General features: G+C 45.4%; 1 protein-coding gene across 6 annotated transcripts in view; it reads right to left on the reverse strand.

Annotated features, from left to right (window-relative positions):
- The window catches only part of LOC146183160 (uncharacterized), a 150,895-nt gene that overhangs the window by 47,200 nt on the left and 80,170 nt on the right, over positions 1-23,525 (reverse strand). For all 6 annotated transcript variants that reach the window (XM_084609058.1, XM_084609061.1, XM_084609059.1 and 3 more), the window contains 7 exons: positions 18,906-19,020; positions 18,570-18,675; positions 15,418-15,471; positions 13,123-13,350; positions 12,053-12,149; positions 9,445-9,576; positions 3,283-3,575 (listed from right to left, as the gene is read on the reverse strand). In XM_084609058.1, coding sequence (XP_084465184.1) covers positions 3,283-3,575; positions 9,445-9,576; positions 12,053-12,149; positions 13,123-13,350; positions 15,418-15,471; positions 18,570-18,675; positions 18,906-19,020 — 1,025 coding nt within the window. The remainder of the gene's footprint in view (positions 1-3,282; positions 3,576-9,444; positions 9,577-12,052; positions 12,150-13,122; positions 13,351-15,417; positions 15,472-18,569; positions 18,676-18,905; positions 19,021-23,525) is intronic.

Consider the following 23,525-nt stretch of genomic DNA (forward strand, 5'->3'; position numbering starts at 1 on the left):
TCTTTAAACGTGATACAGTGGGCAAATGGGTTAGTGGTGCAACCATGGTTTAATCCGCAGTGTAACATAGGATAACCACGGGTTCGCGGTTACACTAACCGTCGCTGCGCGAACTGGCGAGCTCCTCAGGCGTGTGCGAGCGAGGACGGGTTGGCGCGAGTACGCCAGCGAGCGAGCGCGCGGCAACCGGAAGTTCGTCGAAGTGACGTATGTCTGGGCGGAGCTTTGAACTTGCTTGTATTCTTTGTTTTTTTATGGCTCCCTTCGGCGTACGAGTTGAGGGGGAAAATTGGAAGGGTCATTTTTGATCGCCGATATCTCTGGTGTTGCAGAAGCTAGATCGAAAATTTTTGCGGGAGAATGATGGGTGGTTCAATAACTATCAGTGTTATGGTGTTGTTTACCCTTCTTGGTGACCCCTTTCTGGGGACCTTTAAATCTTCCATCCATTGTAAGGAAAGCAAATGCCACCTTCTGCTATCAAACACTTCGGTAATAGGTCGGCATGAAGGAAGCCTCGAATATGAGCTGCTTTAAGCAGCAAAGGTCACAGAGCAACCAATGCATTAGTAAGTCCTCAATTACACCTGACCCTGGAAAGGACAGTACGTTTTGATATCTTTATTATAATCTTTATCTGCTGTACCTTGTCATCACCCTTTCTATCAATCTTCATCCCCCCCCCCCCCCTTCCCCGTTTTGGTTAGTAGTTTTGATTAGTAGATTTTAGCTTCTACTACAGATGGCAACAGCTGTCCATTTGTATAGTATATTTATGTAGACAAAAAATTTTCGAGTCCAGCACAATATCGAGAGAGGCAGGAGTGTCACAAGTGGCGAGATTGACGCGGTTTTGTTTTGCAGTGACGATGATTCAGAGATCATTCAGAATTTATGGACTTGCAAAGCACTGACAGTGAGAGTGACAAGTCTGTGGCCCTTTACCACACCACAAGTATGTGGAATGTTGACTGTGCAGATTCACATCTGGTTTTGCTTTCGATAATGCGGAGATAGTTAAACCTAGATGCAACTAATCTCCATGTACTATTGCATTCCTCATGTCACAAAGTTTCTAAATCTCCCAACACCACCACCATTGCAGCACACGTATTTGCAAATTTCATGTAACGAAAAAGTTGCAGCAGCTGAATTTGATATAATGGACCAGTTAACTGTTAGGTAGTGCCATGATGGTGACAATTTGACAGTACCACATTAAAGTTTCACAACAATAAAACATGAACTGACATTAAAGGAACTCCTGCGATTACAACAAGTGACCGAGTTGATATAACATGCCATGCTACACCACTGGTGCATCTACAGTGGAATCTCGTTGATTCGATTCTCATGGAAAGTGAGAATTAAAACATATCTGAAAATTTCACCATAATACCCTGTCTTTTATGTTGAACTTTTTATTTCTTAATGTCCAGAAGCAATCTTTTCTGAGATTCCCTACGAAAGAGTCATAGTTTTATCGCTTAAATAAAACACATGCATTTGATTTTTGTTAAAGCAATAAATGGCACCCCGGATCTGCTTACATTCGGGGGCAATGGTTTCGGTGACAACCAGTCCACCTGGGCGCCCACGTCTGTATTCACCACCTGCCACTCCCCAACGTCATGGCTAAACAAAAAGGGTGCCTAACTTGATATTGTACAAAGTGGAAAATTCTCCCGATTATCGGACTCACTCCCTTGCTGGTAGAATTGCTGCTAGATCACTACTACTGAGCTGGCTGAGGGGCATGCAGTGTGGGCAAGACCAGATTTATTTTTACGGTGAAAGCCTTTAATGGCTCATCGTTGTCAGCATGAATGTGTCGACAAAAATGTTCCGCTTTTCCCGCTTTTCAGTTGGTCGATCGGGGTGTGACGTCACAGGCTGCAAATTTAAAACGAGACCATTTGTACTTAGGCGAGTAATTGCAATTAGAGGACTGGTGTGGTAATACCTAAAGTGAGTCTGGATTGACTTAGCCCAATCATTACCCAATCAGGCTAATTCACCAACTAGTACTAATGGCTAACTAGTCACTAACCAGTACAAACTAATGATTAACTAGTCATTAACTACTTTTAATTAGTGATGACTGAATAGTGATGAGTAATGACAGATGAATGACTATAATGCCACATGGTGACGTCATCGGCTGTGGACGTCATGACCGGATGTGATGTCGTCATGATGTCACATCCAGTCATTTCTAATAACCGGAAGTGATAATGACGTCCCATCCGGTCACAACGTCACCAGGAGATTCACGCATATACGAAGCTGACCCCGCTGGTCGTTCAATCCAGGCGTCCGTGCAGCGCTTTTCATTTGGCACTTCCTCAAACGCCGCACCACATCACAAACTGTCTCGCAGTCAATGCTTAAGCAGCGCAGCAGGAAAGGCTTCCCCTTGAAGCACTTTAGTGAGCCAAAGCGCCCCCTGAATTTATTTATTTTTTTTTAAGTTTGTTCACTTTCTGGCTTGAGTCGACTTTATGAGAATGAGAAAGCAGCAAATACAGCGATCAAGCTTTTTGCACTTTCTGTGCACTCTCCAAAGAAACTGCCGCAAGAAACGTGCAGACACCGCTACACGGGGTGGTGTGGCAAGCGTTGGCTCCAGCGCTTCTTTTTCTTTCATCCGCATTTTTTTGTCATACGTTTCTAAGATGAGTTTTCAGATTTCGATCAGCAAGAATTTCACTGGATTCAAGCAGTCAGCCCAACACAGTGCAGGGGCGTGATTGGGTCTCAGCTTCATTCCTTCTTCGCGACCGCTCTTTTACAGACAATTGCAACAGCAGACGCGGAGGGCGGTCGCAAAATGTTCAGGGCATTTTGCGCAAGGACAGAGCTATCGTAACCAGAAATTGCGGCATCCGGAAGTCTCCGAAATTTACAGAAGCGCGTTGCTACTAGCAGGGAATGGTGAAAAATACGGGAGACACGGATGCGGGATTTTTCGTGTGTTGGGACAATTCAGGTTCAGCCCACTACAGAAGCTTTGCTTTCCAATATGTTCGGCCACTGTGTTCTCTGCTCGTACACACCTCTTTTTCCCTGCATCCCGTGGAGAACGTAACAGCAGAGTGTTAAAGCATTATTTATCGTTTTCCTTCAGACATTCCACCCTCTGCCACAATTTTCACACCAGCAGGGTGCCTAGATTTCCAGCCAAAACAGTTGGAAAAAGTGTGCAGGAAGTGCTACGTTCTTCGCAGGATACTAGGCCAAACTGCGAGGTGTTATGTTCGCACAGATGTGACTCCCACTCACCGAGTAGGTGCTGGCCTTGTAGTAGTCGAAGGTGCTGGCTTGACTGCCAACAGGTGGAGAGGAAGGTGCTGATCCATCTGCCTGTGGCGGCCCGCCATTCACCATGGCGGCTGAATCTGCGGGAGGCGGAGGACCCGTGCTCACAAAGCTGTAATCGGATGAAGGCTGTGTTGCTGTCGCCACTTGAGGCATCGAGTTCCAGCCACTCTCAACTGAGGATGTTCCCGCCGCAAAGGATGGCACATTCGCGGGAAGGTGTTGGGAGAAGTTGTCGTGAGTGGCCAAAGGGGTCCCTGAAAAGAAAGAAAAGGCTTGCATGGTATACTGCCACCTGATTTGGCCTCGAGGATTGCGGCACCACAAAAACACATGTGGGAGAAACTTGCAATGTTAACCGTTATATTCTGTGATGAGAAAAATGGATAGATGGTGAGTGGCTCCAGTACTGCATCGCCAATGGTTCTTATGCGGCTGCAAAAATGTGAAAAACTGGTTGATCTATTAACAAAATATCAAACAGTCATGATCATTTCTGAATGCGTGAGTACAATTATACTGGACAGAAACACTCAGGCATACACATACAGCAAACTGACAGCAAAACGCAGAACTTCTCCATCATCCTAAAATGCAGCAGTGGGATGTACCATAGAAATTTCAGGCTATTTCTCTAACACACTAGTGTAAGATTTCAGAGTTCACATTTTAGCGCCATCATACACCTCTCTCGGGTGTCTCAACTTAGCTTTGATAAACACAACTGGCATGGCAGTTTCCTTATGCAAGCATACATAAAAACCATTAGCTGTTTTGCAATTTGTAATGCACACAACATGCCTTGTACAACCAGGCACGAGGAAAGCAAAGTTCTGTATTCAATATAATGCCTTTTCTCAAATGACACCAGGAAAATACACGAACCTCGCAGCACATGCCAATTAGAACAGAGGAGTTACATGCACACACAGAACTCTCCAAGAAAGCAAGGATCTTGAAGACACGAACAAACTATCTCGTGTGGCACCTTTTGCTTTCTTACATGTAGTGGTGCTAAGTGTTTTTTTTGTTTTTTTTTCACAAAGCGAAAGGAATGCGAAAGAACATAGAAGGGGGAAGCCAGAGAGAGAGAAAGAGAGCGTCTACGGCGTTTATTTATGACGGCCTCACTGAGACCCACACTCTGCTCAGCAGGTCGTCCAGGGTGTCCGAAAAGCAAGCAGCACAAAGCCCCTCGTGGCTCTTTCACGTGATTTCTACACTCTCTTTGGCTCGGTTACGTTCGCAACGCAGCTCCACTAATAAGCTGGCGCTTAAAACGTGCACTCTCAACAAATGCGATTTTAGCTTATCTAGCCAGTTGCAAATATAGGTATATTTTCTAGCTATTTGCAGTGATTCTTTCAGCTTGGGTCACTGCGAAGCTGTTCTCAAATTCCGTGAGACTGGACATATGCTCTATCAAAACGCCTCTCTCTGTAAAGGTGATAGAACGTAAAATTTATTTCGCATTTAAGAATACAGGGGCATTGTAGTGGAGGGTTTCAGATTAATTTAGACTATTTAAGGCTTGGTTAACATGGGCTAACAGAGCATACATAGCCCATGTGTGGACTTTGTGTTTCTCCTCCGTTAGAAATGCTGCTGCCATGGCCAGGATTGAACCCAGCTCCTTTGGCTCAGTAGCTGAGAGCCCTAACCATTGAGACGTCGTGAAGGGTGCATTACACTCATAAAATAAGGCAAGAGAGCAAGTCAGTTGATCCGTCAATCAACCAACCAACCAGTCAGTCAGTTTATCGAATTTCCAGCAAACGCTAGACAGAGGAAGGCACACTCAATCCTCGCCAAACGTGTGCTTGGCAGCAGTACAGATCTTTTGTGGCATGCTACATGCTGCCGCACAGCTAATGGCATCAAATACTGTTCTGGCTTCACTGAAACTTGGGAACATCCGAACCCCAAAGCCAATGCAGCACAAGCCCGAGGAGAGAGAGGTTTACTGAGTACGGGATATGGTACGTGCGATTTAACACCCAAAAGCTGTTCATGGGCTATGACAGATACTTGCTCATAGGCTGTGTGTATGCTAGTTGAAAATTGAGCTCGAACTGAATTGAAACCAAGTAAAGTGGAGGGTAGGTGGAGGGGAGAAGCCAGACTTCAATACGAAGGCTTTTAAAAACTGAAGCACTATGGAACAAACCGAATGAAGTGAGTTACGCTACAAGAATTTTCTCATTTCTTCTTTCAAAAGCATATTGGACACAGAAATCATAATAATTTGAGCCGGCATCATTGAAGGTAAAAAAAGAAAAAAAAAAAAAACTGCTTAGGTTTCAGGCAAGGACTAAACTTGCTCAACTTTTTCCGAGAGCATTTCACTATGTATGTTTTCCGCACCAACCTTCACATAGCAGTATAACCGACCCACAGTACAGTTCATAGCAGACCAAGAGCAGAGACATGTGTTCATTCATTCGTCTGTAACTGTAAACCAAAGCAAGCATGCTTTCCTTTACAGTCACATTTAGTGGGATGTAGCCGAAGGGGTTTACTTCTTCCCCTGGGTTGCCTTTCTTGGTCTTCACGACCACTGCTGCCCTGGAAAACAGACTGCGTAATTACTATGTGTGGAGTGGGAAAGCATGTCTGCAGCACGATTTGCAGCAACACTGCACAGTCTGCTCTAACTTTGGCCATTGGCAGCACGAGGTGGCACAGACCTGATGGAAGCAAGACTGTGGCTCAAATACGAACTAATACCGCAGAACCTTACGGCTACATTCGCGGTTAACATAATTTCCCGTTTTATATGCTTAAAACCACGGGCAGTAAAGCATATCCCATAGAGAAGTGACGAGTCTTCTACCATTGCACCTATGCATCGACTAAAGCTTACGGTCAGCTTCAATCATAACACCAGCTTTTAGCATTGTTCGCTTCAAGCGGCATTTGCAACTAACATGCTTTCAAATGATTTTGTAGCAGTGGACTCTGCCTGGCCCAAATGCGCTGTGACAAATCGAACCAGGCTTGTACAAAGAAGCTATCACGGGCACTCTGCCAAGTTTGCTCCCCACCACTGCAGGAGCCAATATCAAAAGTATAGTCAAAAGATAAACACGCCGTGACGTTATCGCTGCGCAGCATCTTGGTGCACTGCCAATAAATGAGTTGTGGATGCGACGGCTGAAACAGAAGGAAATTTTCGGCGGCAAAAGTGGAGTGTGGGTTTATTATGTGAGTGGGTTGATTACGCAACAAATACGGTATCATTTTCACGATCGCTACGCAACAAATACGGCACCATTTTCACGATCACAAGTGGCATCTCAAGCCGATTTCTGTATATCGAATTATCAATATATCGAACTATTTCAAGATCCCCTTGCAGTTTGATATATCCCGGTTCGACTGCATACGAGGCATTCCAGCAGAAACACAACTTGACTCTTTCCCGGCCGCGCCCATTGAGCATCGCTAGCCCGCTAACGATGACTTCGCGCACTGATTTTGAGCCCTTCCACGTCACTCACGGATATGCTATACCATCTAGTGTGTAGTCGGATAACTGAAGTTTCGATTTAATGCTGTTTACATTTTTCCCACGAAGCGGTTATTTTTGAGCACGCTCCGAACATGCGGCAATGTCGGAGTCGCATGCGAGAATGGCGGCATCCGCATCGACGACGCACGCTTCGAAACGTCGAAGTCGGATAACTGAAGTTTCGATTTGATGCTGTTTACATTTTTCCCGCGAAGCGGCTATTTATTTTTAAACGCGCTCCGAACATGCGGCAATGCCAGAGTCGCATGCAAGTATGGGAGCATCCGCATCGACGACGCGCGCTTCGAAACGTCGGAAATCTGACGATTCCACACTGTCTACGACCGATTTTATCGATGACCCAAGCAGCAGTGACTCTGAAGATGCTGCCTTATCGTAAGAACCCAGTTCCGGCCCCAATTATGATGAAAACCAGCCCGGAACATCGGCAGCCACTTTGTTGACCTGTTTTGCATGCGTCTGGGACCGCTCTGGATGTTTTGTTTGCGTTGCTGGTGTCATTTATCTCATTCCCAGGGTGTCAACGTCATTTGGACACGATATCTTGCCTCCCGCAAAACAGGGAGTAGCGTTCTGCCCAAGAAGGGAACCGGGCATCCATTTCAGCATGGTGTTCTGCGGTGGTCCTCGTTGATTGCTCATTATGCATCAAGAACACTATTCAATACTGAACTTTTATTTTTTCACAGGGAGTGGCCAATATAATACTCTGCATTTTGTATATCTCGAAATATTTTTAAAACTTTTGTCGTTGCATTTACAAGTGCATTTCACTACGTTCTGCTCAAATTTTTTCTAAAATCTGGTTTTTGGGAAATTATATTGTGTTACAACCCAAAACTTCATATTCAAAGTTGTACGCCTTAAAAGAAAATCTACTTAGCTTTCTTTTCATGTATTGCATAAAATTTTACATAGTAGTTTTTACAGAAAAAAAAAATCTACTGAAACCTACAGAAAACGGCCATTTTGCCCACGGTAGGGAAAGAGTTAATGAGGAGCAAAGTGGTGTCTTCTTTGCGGTGCCTTGGGGCATAGCAGTGAACCATTTGATAACTGCAACTATTCACTTGCATATAAGTGGGCTGAGTCTGGAGCATGCAGCATGAGCACAAATGTGAAGACTGTAAGCCACTGCGATGGCTTCTCCACATGCAATTGGTGTAAGGGGGTGGAGCAACCAAGGAAAGAAGCAATCCCGGCTCGTCATTGCGTTCAACAAAGAGGATTTGTTACTAAATCTAATCTCATACCGTCCTAAAAAGGACAGTACGAGCACAATCGTGCCGTACGTGCCACTCTGATCGTGGCACAATCGTGCCATGCGTGCCACCTTCTACACTGTTGCAAATACCTTGTGAAATGGAGCACAGAGGGCAGCCATGCCAGATGCATGCTTTAGGCAGCGACAGTCTGCCCGCCACCCACTCGATGTTGCCAGGACTAACATGCTCTGAACCGATGCTGCAGCACAAAGCAGCCTGGGACTAACCACTGCACTTGTCATAAAGGGTCTAACAATGTTACCAGTTGCTACCAACACAATGAGTTCAACATGACCGACTTCCTTAATACATTAGTCAGTGAAGCAAGTGAAGAAGTGGGCCAGGGGAGAGCCACCTTTCCCTATTTTGTTTACATCCTTTCAGAGAGAAATCATCATTTTTTGATACAACATTTTGGGCGAGTTGGTTACATACATTCATTATTACAGCGCAAGGACGGCACGGAACAAGAGGAGGACACAACAGTGCTGTTGTGTCCTCCTCTTGTTCCGTGCCGTCCTTGCGCTGTAATAATGAATCATTTTTTGGCTGCTTTCTTTATGAGCAAGTGTTCTGAACTATCTGAACTCAGTTCAATATTTCAATTCTCTTCATCACATGGCATTCTTCTATTTGAATCCAATTCAGGCTGAAACTGCAGTCCTCGCACTCCCATTAATAATGAGATAAGCTCTTAAGGGGCTTACAATGTGGCACTGTCTTATTATTTGCTGACAACGCTGTTCTTCCAGCGGACAGCTTTTAGACGCCCTTTCCCACTTTGGCCCTTTCTACGCTGGACAGCGATTCACCGTATCTGGAAGTAAATGGTTAAACCCCTTAACTTTAAAGCATGTCTCAAGACACACACTCTGAGCACTTTCACCTTGGGGAGTGCATCTACAGACATGCTGCTAGTTTTTTCTTCCTTGAACACACAAAGCATAGCTTGTGGACTAGTTGCTTGCACTCAGCAACATTAATGCAAGCTAGGCTTCATTAGGTCTAGTTTTGATTACTTGTAACAGGAAGAGACGATATTGAACGTTTTTTGGAGGGGAACCACAAAGTAAGCTGCAGCATGGCTGCTAAGAAGCAGTCATACTCTGTGTCACACCCCCAATTCCAGACGTACCACACAAAGGCAAACATGCAAGTAGCAAAAGAACTCGACTGAGAGATGCCATACCTTTCCAGAATACAGGAAGTTACCTCTGTTTGTTTCATGAAAAACTGCTGCATTAAAACTCGGCTGAGCCCTAATAGATAGAGAGAGGGGGTAGGGCTACTCTTGCAACACGAAAGAAGAAAGGCTGCCAGTGCACTCACATTGCTCAGTTGAAGGTGGCACTACTTGCGCACCGTCACCACCTGCAGCAGGGTCCCCGTATGCGTTGCCATAGTTTCCCGGCTGCTCTAGGAAGGACACGTTGCCATCATGCGTCGAGAACCCCGCGCTGCCTGCACAGGAAGAGAAACAAGCACAGCCGCACGAAGGCCAATCAATACCTAGGAAATATGTGCTCACCTGAGAAACACACAAGCTTTCTCAATTGTCACTCACGCGCTGTGCTCCTCAGACATGTGAAGGTATGCCGAATACAACTAATCCTATCGTTAAAAAAAAAAAAAAAGAAACTATCATGAATTAACCCCACTATGATTGAGGCTAAGTGTAATTTGCTTTATAGATTTCTTTCTATGAATGCAAACATATATTTTTCCAGAGTTTGAGTTTATCGAAAATTTTAGTTTATGCAGAGAAAACTAAAGGCCCAAACCAGTATCTGACTGGGTCCCCTGACAACTCCAACAATGTTGACAGCATTGCACATACAATGGACACATTTGAAGGCAGCTGAAATAATGGCAGAAAAACAGACAAGAGCACTAGAAAGGAAAAGAACAATTAAAAATGTTTGTTACAACATGTGCCATCTTTCTAATATGTTACTTATAACATAAACCTTTTCTCAGCAGAAAAATAGTTATAAGGATCGATTTGTTTGGTATTCAACCAACAGTCTCCAACAACTAGAATGGTTGAAAAAAAAAGAAAGGCAATATAGCATTGCTTTCCAAAAACAGCAAAACATCGTTAAACTGAGCTTCAAGGGACTGGAAAAAGCCAAATATCCAAAGGCCATTGCTTGAAAGAGAACCAAAACCCTTATGCACCGCAGTTGATTGCTCGCAAGTGAAAGCCATGAGGCAATGGCCTCACTTTGTACTCGCGTCATGAATATATATGCTGTTGGCAATGTCAAAACAGAGCGCCAAGGGCCTCTTTGACGGTGCAACACAGTAGCGATGAATCGCATGCAAGGAAGCTCACAAACAGCACACAACAAGTGCACACTTTTGGTGCACTGCAAGAGCAACACAGTTTGAAGCAGGAAGGCACTGGAACAGCACAACGCCTTCAATCAGTGTGCACAGCCAAAGGCACAGGTTGGTGGCAAAACAGAAAATGAAACTGCTAGTTCTCCAACCATTGTCACGCCTGCTGCTGTGTGCACATCAGACTCTTTACGGGCAACGACGTACTTACTACGCATGTGCTTCGGGGTTTAGGAGGGACACCTGTACTACTGCTTGCCGTGCTGATAACCCTTTCAGAAACCTGTCCAAATTACTAGCCCATTGAGCCACTTCAGCTAATGAGGTGCCACTAACCTGACGCGTCGACTTCAGCCACGGCCCTCAAACAAGCCACGAACATAAAAGCGAAAGAATGACTTTGAATTCAGAGAAACTAGGTTTCATTAAATGGTTTTAAATATCTGCTGCAAATATGGCAGGTAGAAACAATTAGAAACAAAAGTAGAAAAGAGGAGTCGCTGGAGAAAGATTTGATGTTGGGAAAGGTTGAGGGTCACCGGAGAAGGGGTAGGCAGCGAACGCAATGGATAGATGGCATCCTCGAGCCGCTGCAGGTGATGTTATGTGATGTTAGGAAGATAGTGAGAGACCGGAAAGCATGGCGTGATATGGTCCATAGGGTCACAAAGAGTCGGACACGACTGAACGACTGAACTGAACTGAAGAAGCAATTTCAAAATTTGTTCGAATTTGCCACAACAGCAAATCATTCGAGGATAAATTTTCTTTTCAACAAGATGTGGGACCCTCTGGGAAGTGTGAAAAAAAAAAAAAATCTCAAAAACAAAACAAATCAAACGTATGCAAGTGCTGCAAACTGCACAAGAAAAATGGCACATGTGAGCATGAAACTGTCTCCTGCAACTGTCACCAGTAAGAACTGGGCAAGCCCACTAGAAGCTGGTGGTTTGTTTCCAACCAAAGCAGCTCGGGAGAGGGCAGAGGTGGAGAGATGCATGGAGTGGCCATGTGAAAAAGGTGGACTACCCTAAGTCTACTGGACACGAAAATGCAAGCAGCTAGATCACCAAGTCAATCATAATGACAGGGTGATCGCTTTACCTGTCCCGCTTTCAACACAATCGCATGATCTTTCTAGGCCACCTCGTTGACAACAAAGGGTGCACTGTTAGAGCCATTGTTTCCAATGCCAATTACAAACAAATGACTAAGCTTATCCAAGCCAGACCCTCTAAATGACTACGTTTAAAACCAAGATAGTGCCTTCCATCGCTGTGAAGAACCAGTTGCTTGTGACAACAATGACCACTGCCATCTCAACGACGGCAGTGAAATGAGCTTTTGGTTGAAAAACCATCTTCCCACTACTGCTGGTGCCCAATTTTGTCTGAACAATTGAACTTTCAGATCCCACGAAGTCTGAAATATTGGTCCTATCGAACGCTTGACGGCTCCCAAATGAAGTTTGAAACATCACACAAGTCCAAAATACTGGGATCCGAACAATCTTTTGGCTAATGTAACGAGGTTCTGTTGTAGTTCTTGTTGAGTTCGAAATACCCGTGTTAAGGCGCTGTCAGTTTCAAATACTCACTGGTGTAGCCGGGCTGATCCTGATAGCTCTCCATGCCAGACACATCAGCCACGGAGTGCCCTTCATTGACACCACCCTGGCCATACACAATGCCAACCTGAAAAACAGGACATGCTTTCTCCCTAACCTTTTTCACAAACAAATGGTAAACAAACTTTTAGTCCAAACACCTTGGAAAGACTTAGACAATGAGGAACACCGTAGCTGAGGACTCTGGATTTATCCAGACCACGTGAGGTCCTTTAGCAAGTTCCGACGGGTTTCTGTTAGAGGTGTGCGAATATTGAAATTTTTGAATACGAATATGGGCGAAAGAAAAAAATGCCTTTGAATATCGAATACCAGATAAGTAAAAAATGAAAAAAAAAAAAAAAAAAGCAAGTACTGTTTTTTTTTTACTTTTTCTTTTTTACTATATTTTTTTTGCTATACGAGAACTGCACAGAGATGTATACTACTAATGAAAATCCAGTATAAATACTATTATACAGGATTCCGTATACTCGTCTTCTGTATAGGAAGGACCTGAATGTGACCTGGTGGAGCTGTCATCGCTGCTTAATACTGTAAACCCTGATTAATTCGGCCATGAAGGCACCGAGTTAAGCGAATAGAGTAAACCGAGAGCTCAAATTATAATCGGCCTGAAAAAAACTGCAAAAAAGGCGTTCGCATTACAGCAATTTTATCTGATTACCGGTATCAATTACTTAGCAAAAAGAGGCTGCAGAAATGATTTAAGACCACTGTAGTCCAGTTACATTTCAGATGGAGTAATTTGAATAATTCTAATTGTAATTGGTCACTTATTTTCTGTAACATGTACAAGTCTGGCCCCAAGTGTGTTGTGCCTTCGCCTATTTTGCCCACACTTGCCATGGTTGAGAATCAATGTGCCACGGGTTGCAGACACATGTCAATGCCCTGTGTGTAGTTGGCGAGGGAGCTTGCTTTTGGGGGAAATGTTGGCTAGCAGGCTGAGGCTCCCCATTGCACCCGTGTTCCCTTTGATTCGTGCAGCCACCAATTGCCATGTGTAGCCTTCTGGGTACGACAGTCTGTTCCCCTACCCGTGGTGGTGTGGCTGCTGCGTGCTGCTGCAGAAGCTGAGTGACCACTTGGGCAAAGGTAGCCAGCCACAGGGGGTCGCCCAGTTCCTCCAGCTCCCCCGGTCCCTGGCTGAAGTGCGGGTCATGGTACTTGAGACGGTTGGCCAGCTCGTACGTCTGGGCGGCCAGCTGGACCGACCCACACTGGCGACCCATCGCCTCGGCCAGCACCTCGCAGTAATGAAGTGCCTGCATAGGTGCAACAATACGTCCCGGGCAAGGAATCGTTGCAAGCATGGGCGCAAGTACAGGGTGCACCAGAAGGCAGCCACAGCAGCAGATGCCACCGCCTCTGTCACCAAAACTGCCTGCTGAAATTGAACATCAGTTCAAGGACTCATCGCTTTTTACAGCTCATGGCAAGCATGTACAGTAAAACCCGGATATATCGAACTCGAAGAGGATCGAGAAATAGTTCGATATACAGAAATCGGCCTGGGACGGCACTTACGATGCGAAAAAACGATACCGTATTTGTCGCGTAATCAACCCACTCGCATAGTGAACCCACCCTCCACTTGCATCAGAGAATTTGGAAAAAAAAAAAAAAAAGAAGCGTTAAGGCCAGCTCGCTCACAAGCGATTGAGCTATCTCAGCGACGAGCGGCAGTGACGGAGCGAAAAATTTCCAACTTGTTGGAACTGCGTCCCAGTCCCTCTCGCCGCTCGAGCGGCAGTTCAAAACAAGGTTTCTCTGTCGCCGAGGCGAGGCGTTTTCGCTTGCATGTCGATGGCGCGAATCACTCCGTTTCAGTCGTCTCATCCACAGCTCGTTTCTTGGCAGCGTGCCAAGATGCTGCGCAGCATGTTTATCTTTTGATAGCTCCTGCGGTAGCGGGGAGCGAACTTATGGCTGATTGCACAGCCTGGTTCGATTTATCACGCCGCGCTTGGGGCGGGCGTAGTCCACTGCCACAAAATAATTGGAAAGTGTGATAGCTAAATGCTGTTTGAAGCGAAAAATGCTAAAAGCCGGTGTCATGATCGCAGCAGACCGCATGCTCTCGTTGACTCATACATTCAAGAAACGACTCCCGAAAAAAAAAAAAAAAAAACTTGCTTCTTAACTTCCCGCAGCCGCCATATCCGCCGCGCGTACAGCACAACGATAAGAATGAACGACTCTCGCAAAAAAAAAAAAAGAGAGAGAGAGAGAGAGATCTGCCACTAATTCTTAACGTTAGCCGCGGCGCGCAGAGGGTTCGCAACACGCGCTGGAGAAAGCGTGTTATGTCTGAAAAGGGGCTGAGCTGTCTTGGCGCAAGCGTAGCGCGTGCTACTGATAACGAAGGTTGGAAGAGAGGAAGGGGAGAGATAGCTCGGCAAAGGAATGGTCATACCCTTTGCACTTCGCTCTATCGCGTTTTTTCACTCTCGTTCCCACCGGCTCTCCCTGGTTCATTCACGCACACGGCTTGCAAATGTCACGTACTGGCGCGCGGGAAACGATAACGCAGATGCGCGCGCCTTTAGGGAATGGGCGCGGCGCTGCCCTAGACCAGCCGTCGCCGAACTGTCCCCTCTCATTCCTTCCGCGCGTGGCTTGAAAACATCACGTGGCAAACGGCCGAGGGTGATGCGATCGTCTTTGGGGAAGGCACACTTTCCAGTGCGTGGTGCGGAGTTCGATATATCGAACGACCAGTGAAATTGAGTTCGATATATGACGCGGCTTTCCTATACTTTTACATGGGATTTTCAAGGGGATATTCCGTCAGTTCGATATAACCAAAATTCGATATATCCGGGTTCGATATATCCGGGTTTGACTGTATTACCCCCGCTAGATGGTTCATACAACATGCTGGCGCACAAAAGTGTAATCTTTCACACAGGCAGCTGAAATGGAAGGCAGCACCTTCCTCCTTTTTTGTACAGACAAACATCCACAAATGTCTTATATTGTTATTATGCAGTACCCTATCATAAAATGCCCAGCTTGATATAAACATGGACACAAGGGCTAGCCTTCCACTGGAAAAGCTTCAGCAATTAGCCCTAAATGCAAAATGGCATCAATCTCCATACAATTATAGAGTTAATATTTGCGTGCATGGCACTTCCTTCAACTAGTCCAACTACACTGCGAGTGCCTACTTCACTCATAATGTGGGCAACTAAAGCATTTGGGGCATCCCTGCAACCCAGTAATATTACTCTGCCATCACGCTCAACGGGAACACTCATTGGCTAGCTCACTCAAGAGGTTGGATCAGTGGCCCCCGACTTCAGTGCTCTTACCGATTTGGTACTTACCTCTTGTGCAAAGCCATACTCGGCAAGCCGTGTGGCATGGAGGAACTTGTAAGTCTGCAACACAAATTTTTAGAGAGTTTTAAAGATACAATACAGCAAGTTATCAAGGAAAAGGACAGGCCACAGTGGTGCTAAGATACATCAAATGCGAACGTTGTTAGTATACTACATACACAGCTGGCTGAAAAAGTTGACAAAACAACAGCAAAAACAAGAATTTATATCCAGCTTGTTGTGAGTGCAGCCCAGAATATCCCGATGCAGTCTACACTTCTCTCAATTACATGCTCCACAACAAGCCCGCATAAAAAAATTCACAGTGGCTTAGCTCTGCTATGCCGGATTATACGCAGCGTGAACTTGGTCTATCTTGGCCTGCCCTGGCTTTTCCTTGGTTTATCTTAGCTTATCTTGGCTTGTCAAGGCTTATCACTACCCCTCGGCTTCCCAAGGCAGACAGCACTGTATACGATACACACAATGTTCACTTAGCGAACACCGGTGGTTTACAAATGCCGATCTATGAACTACGAGCTAGGAACGCCGAACTACTGTCATGGACACGGTTGCGCTCCCTTTCTCTCTCTCTCGCATTTGACACACTCCGGTAGAACCAACAACCTCTTCTTCTACTAGGTGGTGTTGGTAGAACACTTAAGCTATGCATTAAAGAGTGGAACGCGACGACATTCTTCCCCTTCTTTCATCCATGCTACAAATGCCGGTGTGTGAGCGCCGGTCTGCGAACACCAGTGGTTTACGAACGCTGGTCTACAAATGCTGAGCTACGAATGCCGAACTACACTGCCATGGGCACAGTTGCTCTCCCTTTACCTTTCTCTCGCTCGACACACCCTTTCTCCATTTCCTCCGCTGGGGCTGTGGCGGCGGTAGCTGTGTCCCTATGATGTAGTGTGGCTCTCACGCATACACAGCTTGGTCAGCGCTGAGGACACGTAGAACTTCTTCCAACTCACGTAGTGTAACTCACACTACAAAATTATACATTTTATACAGCCATTGCAGCCCATACTCATAAGCAGCCAGATGTGCATCTCAGTGCACAGGCCCAAATACCAATTCAACACAGAACCAACCTTATACGCCCATTCCCTGCTTTGTAAGAAAGGAAAGTAAATGATTTAGTTAGAAGTGGACTGGTGACAGTAAATCATCTAGATATACATTTTGGCAATTGCTGCAACTGAAGAGCTGTAACATATGCACCGAAAACGGTAAGCATAACGAAGTGGTGTTCTTTCCGACAAACATGTACCACCAGAATCGCAGCACGTTGCAAGCATGCACACGTGTCTCAGATTGGCCAAAATTTCAAAAAATGCAGGACGGCCTTCAAGATTTTCAAGAGCCTTGAGGGCCCTGCTAAAGAAAAGGTAGAAAGAGCGCAACTGTTTCGCTTGTTCAGCTAGCACACGCAGGAATGTCCTATTTGCATGGTATTTGATGCCACTTCTCACACATTGGTGTGAAGGCAGTGCATCTCAGCCGAAGACACCATTAGTTTTTGTTGTTGAGTTATGGATGACACAACACGCACAGATACAGTGAATTGGCACACAGAACCGTCACCAACATTCTGAAACCACATTCGTGGCACAAACTGTGGCACACAAGAAAAGAACAATTTAGAGCTTTTGGTAATCTTTACTGCATGCCTCTTAGTTTTCAACAGCGCTCTGCATTACCTTGCATGCCATTGTTTGCAGTGGTCACCTAATATTTAAAAGCCTACATGCTATGCTGTCGTACCGTGATTTAGACATGCTGTCTGTCTGGGTAATTACCAAGGTAAAAAGCTTCAAGGAAATATTGAAACTATACATGAAGTCAACGTTGACCTAGTATCGAAACATATCATCAAAAAGCTCGCTCAATGATTTAATGCTTTGCCCTTGGTGTCAAAATTGTAGAAGGATTTTAACGCAAAGGCTGCACAAAAGAAGACAACACGGCCACTTCACTTTTGGCATCGGAAGGCTGTAAAATCGGCCAGTATGACAACTGTCCTGGCAATTTTTGCTTTTGACCTGATCGTTTGCTCCACCTTTGCGACTCACATGTGTGCATTTGCGAGTCATGGCAGTTATGCAATTGTTCAAACAGCGACAGTGCGGAAAGGCTACATGGTGCGCATTTTCCAGCATTGCTATACCCTGCTCACAGGCAGCTGAATGCCCTTCACTACTCCAGTGCATCTCTCCACTAGACCAGATGGGATGTGCTCAACAGTGCCTGCCTATTCAGTTCTGACGGTGAAGAGGAGGGCTTCAGCTATGTTCAGGCCTTAGAACAGAAGGTGCTGGCTGCTCCTGTTCACGAAAGAAGCAGGAGGTGATCATGGCATTTGCAGACCAATAATATCAGGAAATCAAACTGCCCAACTGCTCCTCAACTACAGTGTACCAAGTTTCCTTTTCACTTTCGTTAGTTCAAACTTTGGTTCATTCAATCTCCATTAGCCTTCCCATGCACTTGGAATCATTGAGCTTATACTGTACATTTACGACGAAGGCAAATTGAAATGGTATTCGATCTCCCTCAACTAAAACATTTTACTGACTTGCATTTCATGCATCAGTTGTCCCATTCTGGTATTTTTTTCATCCAGCTAGTACACTACCACTAAAGAAAAAAACTATATGAGGCATTAGCATGCACAATGGCAACAGTTGTGAGGTCCCCACACAATCATCACAGAAGTCACAGCAAGGTGTGCATTACATGGTACTCAGGGAATATTATCATGTTTGTACAGCATGACCAGCATGCTGTACAAAACATGCAGCTATGCTACGTGCTTCAGTTTGCTCGTACCAATAATCCCGCCCATAAGCACCAAGTACCGGCCTCACACCACCGACCTTGCGATCGCCAGTGGCGCGGTACACACTGCTAGCACCGAGCAGTGGTTGAGGGGCTGAAAATAAATCCCCTTGGCTGCAAATACATTTCATGTGAATTTTGTTCCCCTTCTGAAGACATGGGTTCTGGGTTTTACGAATATTTTTTTGGATAAGTTTGTATCCCGAAGGTTCTACTGCATCTGCACACACCTATTGAACGATGATGCTAGGGCTGTACACTAGAGGAGCAACTAGCAAGGAGTCCAGTTGAGAGACAGAGGTACTTGCCTGCAGGTGTGGCAGCATGTAGCCCGCATTTGCAAGGGACTGGGAGTACTCGTAGATCTCGGTGCAATGGATCGCCTCATTGGATGCGAACTCCTCAAAGGACAGTCTGCACAACACACAAGCCACACAATTTTAGTTGACAAGGCACGCGCTCTAGAGAGAATTAAGAGACAAATGTAACTAAGATGTACCAGCAGCCTGTGTGCGCGTGGCATGACGCATGGCAGGTACAAGTAAAACAAGATGACTACACGCAAGCTATCATAATGGCTACAGCCAATACTACAGGGTTGAATGACCAGTGCGGCACTTGTCGCTTTTTCAAAGGGCACGCACGTTTGGTGGCTGGAGCCCAGGAGCACAAGCTTGCTCGACTTGCTGCTGTACGAGCCGAACTCCACCTGGGCCATCAGGTAGCAGAAGTGCGCCGCTGACAGGCAGCCACGGCTGGCTGCAGGAGTGAAAGAGAGGGAGCCGAGATAAGACAAAACAGCTTCAACAACACCAAGGCTGAACAGTACTGCTGGAGTTCTCTACCTAGGTTCGCTGTAAACTCTTGGTTGCCATGGAGCACCAAAAAATCCATGCATACCTTGACACCTTTTCCCTTTTCTTTATACAGTTTATTCTTGGACTAGCCAGACAGTAACTGTTTCCTGTGTTCTCTTTCACTACTACACCAAAGGTCTCACACATGCCCGCCCGCAGCCCCCTAAAATTTCAGCCTTTGTTCTGAAATAATGAGCCAACTTCAAGAGGGAGCTTCACCACCACCAGACTAGTTTTCCAGCAAGCAAAGCTCAGAAAACAGAACTAAGGGGGGGCAACAGGGCACTCCGACTACTTAAGAGTGCCGGCTGGACCTCTACACAGCCTTCCTTAGGGCAACACCCAAGTTAACTCTTTTGGGACTGTCCCATAGGAAAGCGGTCACGTATGACCAACGGTTTTCAATGCCCTACCAAACACAAATCTCTGTGCGATAAAATATGTAGCCGGATCTAAGCAAATATTACAACTGTAGTTTTAGTTTCTGCATGGTTCACTTTTTTTTTTTCAACAAATGGTAGACGTAGTAGAAGAAAGAATTATTCAGAACCAAAGTGCTCTCAAATATTAACAAAAAAATGGAACTGAGCCCATGCCAGAATAAGCTATGAATTCGTCACCTTTCGAGTGATTCTGCTACTTCTACCGAGCATTTTTTTAATGACAGCTGTAGAAAAGAGTCCAAAGACAACTATGTGAGCTCCAACTTCAGTTCCGGTAATAAATCAGTCAACCAGCCTGAAATTTCAACCAAGGAAACCATACTTTCAACTTTAGCTCAATCTTGAGCAGCTATACATCCTCACTCTGCATACTCGCTGCTTTGCCTCTATTCACTAGGGTGTCAACAACCTACAACAGGGTTTGAGCAACAAGGAATGTCAGGCACGTGAAATGGCTCCTCCAGAACTTCCACGAGTGCTACCAGCAACACCGAATGGGTTCTGGCCAAGTACCTTACAGAAGACAGCTTCTTAGAGCAGATGTTTAATTTTGACGGCAAACTAGTAATGTACTCTGGCGCCCGCTTCAAAACGTGCCAGCCATAAAGCCCAAAAGGTGCAACAACCAAGCTGTGCTATGAGCAGAGGAAAACTTAACTGTTTTTATCAATTCAGAAATGCTGTTATGAGACCTGCACACCCTCAGAATGAGTTTCACCACAGAACATATTAGTTGCTTGGTAATTCAAGTTCAGTGCATTTTGTTAGTGTAGTTGGCAGAAGGGATACGCGAGACTCCCAATAACTACTGCAGGGGCTGAAAAGTGGGAACTGCTCCCAAACAGCACTGAAAAAGAAATCTAGAGATAGCAATGCCAAATTTTTATAACTTATAAATGCGACAATGTAGCACTGTCTATATATTCTGGAATATTTTTATTGCAGTGTTTTATTTTGATATTCAAGCCTCCTTTTAAGTACTCAGATTTTTTTTTATCACGTCATTTATAAAGGTAACCAAAACTTTTGTACGTAATTGAAAGGCCATCTAAATAACTACATTTATGACTAAATCATGCAAATATTTAACTTCATAAACATTTCTTCCCTTTAGGCTCTTCAAAGCTGCCTGTTTTACTCCAGGGACATGAAAGACTTAACATCAAAGAAAAAAGTAAGCATACATAACCCGTATTATCAAAAATAAGAAAAGAGGTATTAAGCAACCTTCTGCGTATCGTGAAAAAATTTTATTGCTATTTCTTAATTTTATACGTATACTTTTACAAAAACTCAATTTTCCCCCAAAATTTTGAACAAAAGGATTTTTTTTCATGTTGTGCAGAGCTTAAGTAAATATTATTCATGTATATGAAATCGCACTTAAATATCTATATTTTGCCAGGGTTGGTTAAGGTTTGCATATATAAAGAGCTTTCCCAAGACCCAGCAGAATCACCTGCTTTTTTTCATAGTCCCGAAAGAGTTCACAGCTGAAAGGGTGCAATTTTTCAGGTCATTCAGTGCCGGAAACCTGCGATATCTGGCAGCGGCTACCACATTTTTGCCCACCAGGAGCACCATAACAAAACAAAGATATCTGAATCAACACAATTTAAGAGAAATTGTGGTATAAATTAAACGGCTCTAAAATGCACCAACAATACAGCTGGGCAAAGAAAAATAGAAATCTGTTTGAATGAACTAAATGTGAAATAAATTATCTGAGTTCGAATCATCCCATGGATATATATATATATATATATATATATATATATATATATATATATATATATATATATACACATATATATACAGTTGAACCCCTCTATAACGAAAGCCCTCAAGAACGAAATTCTCGCGACAACGAAAAATTCTGGCGCCCCCGGCGAACTCCTATAGGGTTCAATGCATTTGTCCCCTCTCAACAGCGAAGGGTTTTTAAAAAGCAGTCCCGCATTAACGAAAGTTTGAGGTAGTGATCTGCAACATTTTTTCGGCACATCAGCCAGTCGGGAACATAGAATGGGCGAAACTGCAGCAGCACACTCATCCGACAAATCGAGCCCGTTCATTTCACCTGCCAACAAGCACCGGCGCAGCCATTTTTGTTTACTTTCGGTTGGTTCGGTAATGATGATGATAGCAAAGCATATTTTTTTTTTTTTTGCCCGCTGAAAGCGGCTTTTTGCTAGCCTGTCTGTTGGCCACTACGCATGTATGTGACGTTTCACGCCACGTGACGACACCGCCGGCCAACCGGGGAAGAGCAAGGAACCTCCTTTTTTTTTCTTTTCGCTAGTGCGCCGACCACGCTATCTCGCCGATCTCGCCATCCGCCTTGTGCCGCTCGCGACTTGCCTGTGTACTGTGTTTTTTGTTGTTTTTTTTTTTTTTTACTGTTGGAAACATGCCGCCTCCTGTAAAGAAGCGCACGTTTTTGACGCTGCAGGAAAAGGCTGCAATTATCGCCGAAGCTGAAAAAGGCAGGAAGAAGACTGATATTGCGGAGGAGTTCGGTATCCCGTGCAGCTCGCTTTCTACGATTCTGAAATCAAGGAATGGCATCATGGCGGCACTCCAGAACGGCGCGCGCGCTCAGAACAAGACTTTGGCAGCGCCGGTCTACGAAGACGTGGACAAAGCCATATTTCAGTGGTTCCTGGACAAGAGAGCGAACAGGGTGCCTTTGTCCGGAAGCCTCCTGCAGCAAAAGGCGATTGACTACGCGTGCATTCTGGGGCACGACAACTTTAAGGCGAGTGCCGGATAGCTAAGTCGATTTAAAGCGCGGCACTGCATCGTCGCCAAAGTGTTGTCGGGGGAGTGTGCGAGCGTAGACGCTGAAGCAGCATCTTCCTGGATGGAGAAAAGTTACGAAGGCATAATGGACGAGTACGAGCCCTCCGAAATTTATAATGCGGACGAAACGGGCTTCTTCTATGAAATGTTGCCTTCAAAAACGCTAGACCTGAAAGGAATAAAATGCCATGGCGGCAAGCTGAGCAAAAAGCGGGTCACCATTCTTTTATGCTCAAACATGGATGGATCTGACAAGCGTCCCCTCCTCGTGATCGGCCAGAGCAAGACTTCACGGTGTTTTAAACGTAACCGAAAGCTTCCGGTCCAGTACACTGCAAACCAAAAAGCGTGGATGACGCGCGCAATATTCACAAGCTGGCTGGAAGCCTTTGATACGGACATGCGAAAGCAGGGCAGATCTGTCTGTCTTTTTTTGGACAACTGCAGTGCGCACCACATTGAAGACGTTGCCCTGACGAGCATCCGCTTGACTTTTTTTCCCCGCGAACTGCACATCCGTTATCCAGCCTCTTGATCAGGGGGTTATCAAAAGTGTGAAGTCTGCGTACCGAAGAAGGCTCATACAGCGGATGTTGCTAAACATCGAAATGAAGCGACCGACGGAAATTGACCTCTTCATGGCGCTGGAGATGCTTGCCAGCGCGTGGATTGCTACTTCGGCCACGCTTGTCCAGAACTGCTTCAGGCACGCCGGTTTCGCAGCTGGTCAGCACGCCTTGGCAGAACCGGAAGCTGCAAGCAGCGACGATCTGCAGCCACTAACCGAAGCATGGAACGCGCTTCGCAGTTCCCAGAGGCTGTTGAACTGGAGGACTTTTTGTGTGCGGACGCCGACTTGATCGTGCACGAGGAATTCAGCGACGACGCTATTATCGACAGTGTGCGCAAAGGAAATGAGGCGAGTGACGATGAAGATAGCGAAAACCAAGCACAAGGTAAGCAAGTAAGCTCGCGTGATGTGCTTGATGCATTCGATGTGATCCGGACTTTTCTCGGCGACCACGACGACGACGACGAAGCTATGCATAGCTTATCAAGCTGCGAAGCCGGAGTCGTCAAGCTCCTGCACAGCAATGTCAAGCAGAGCAAAATAAGCGACTTTTTTAATTAAATCTTGGTTCTGAAAGGTAATGGGTGTGCT

This window comes from Amblyomma maculatum, chromosome 7 (assembly GCF_055883805.1).
Source record: "Amblyomma maculatum isolate TAMU_Amacu chromosome 7, ASM5588380v1, whole genome shotgun sequence".
NCBI lineage: Eukaryota > Metazoa > Arthropoda > Arachnida > Ixodida > Ixodidae > Amblyomma > Amblyomma maculatum.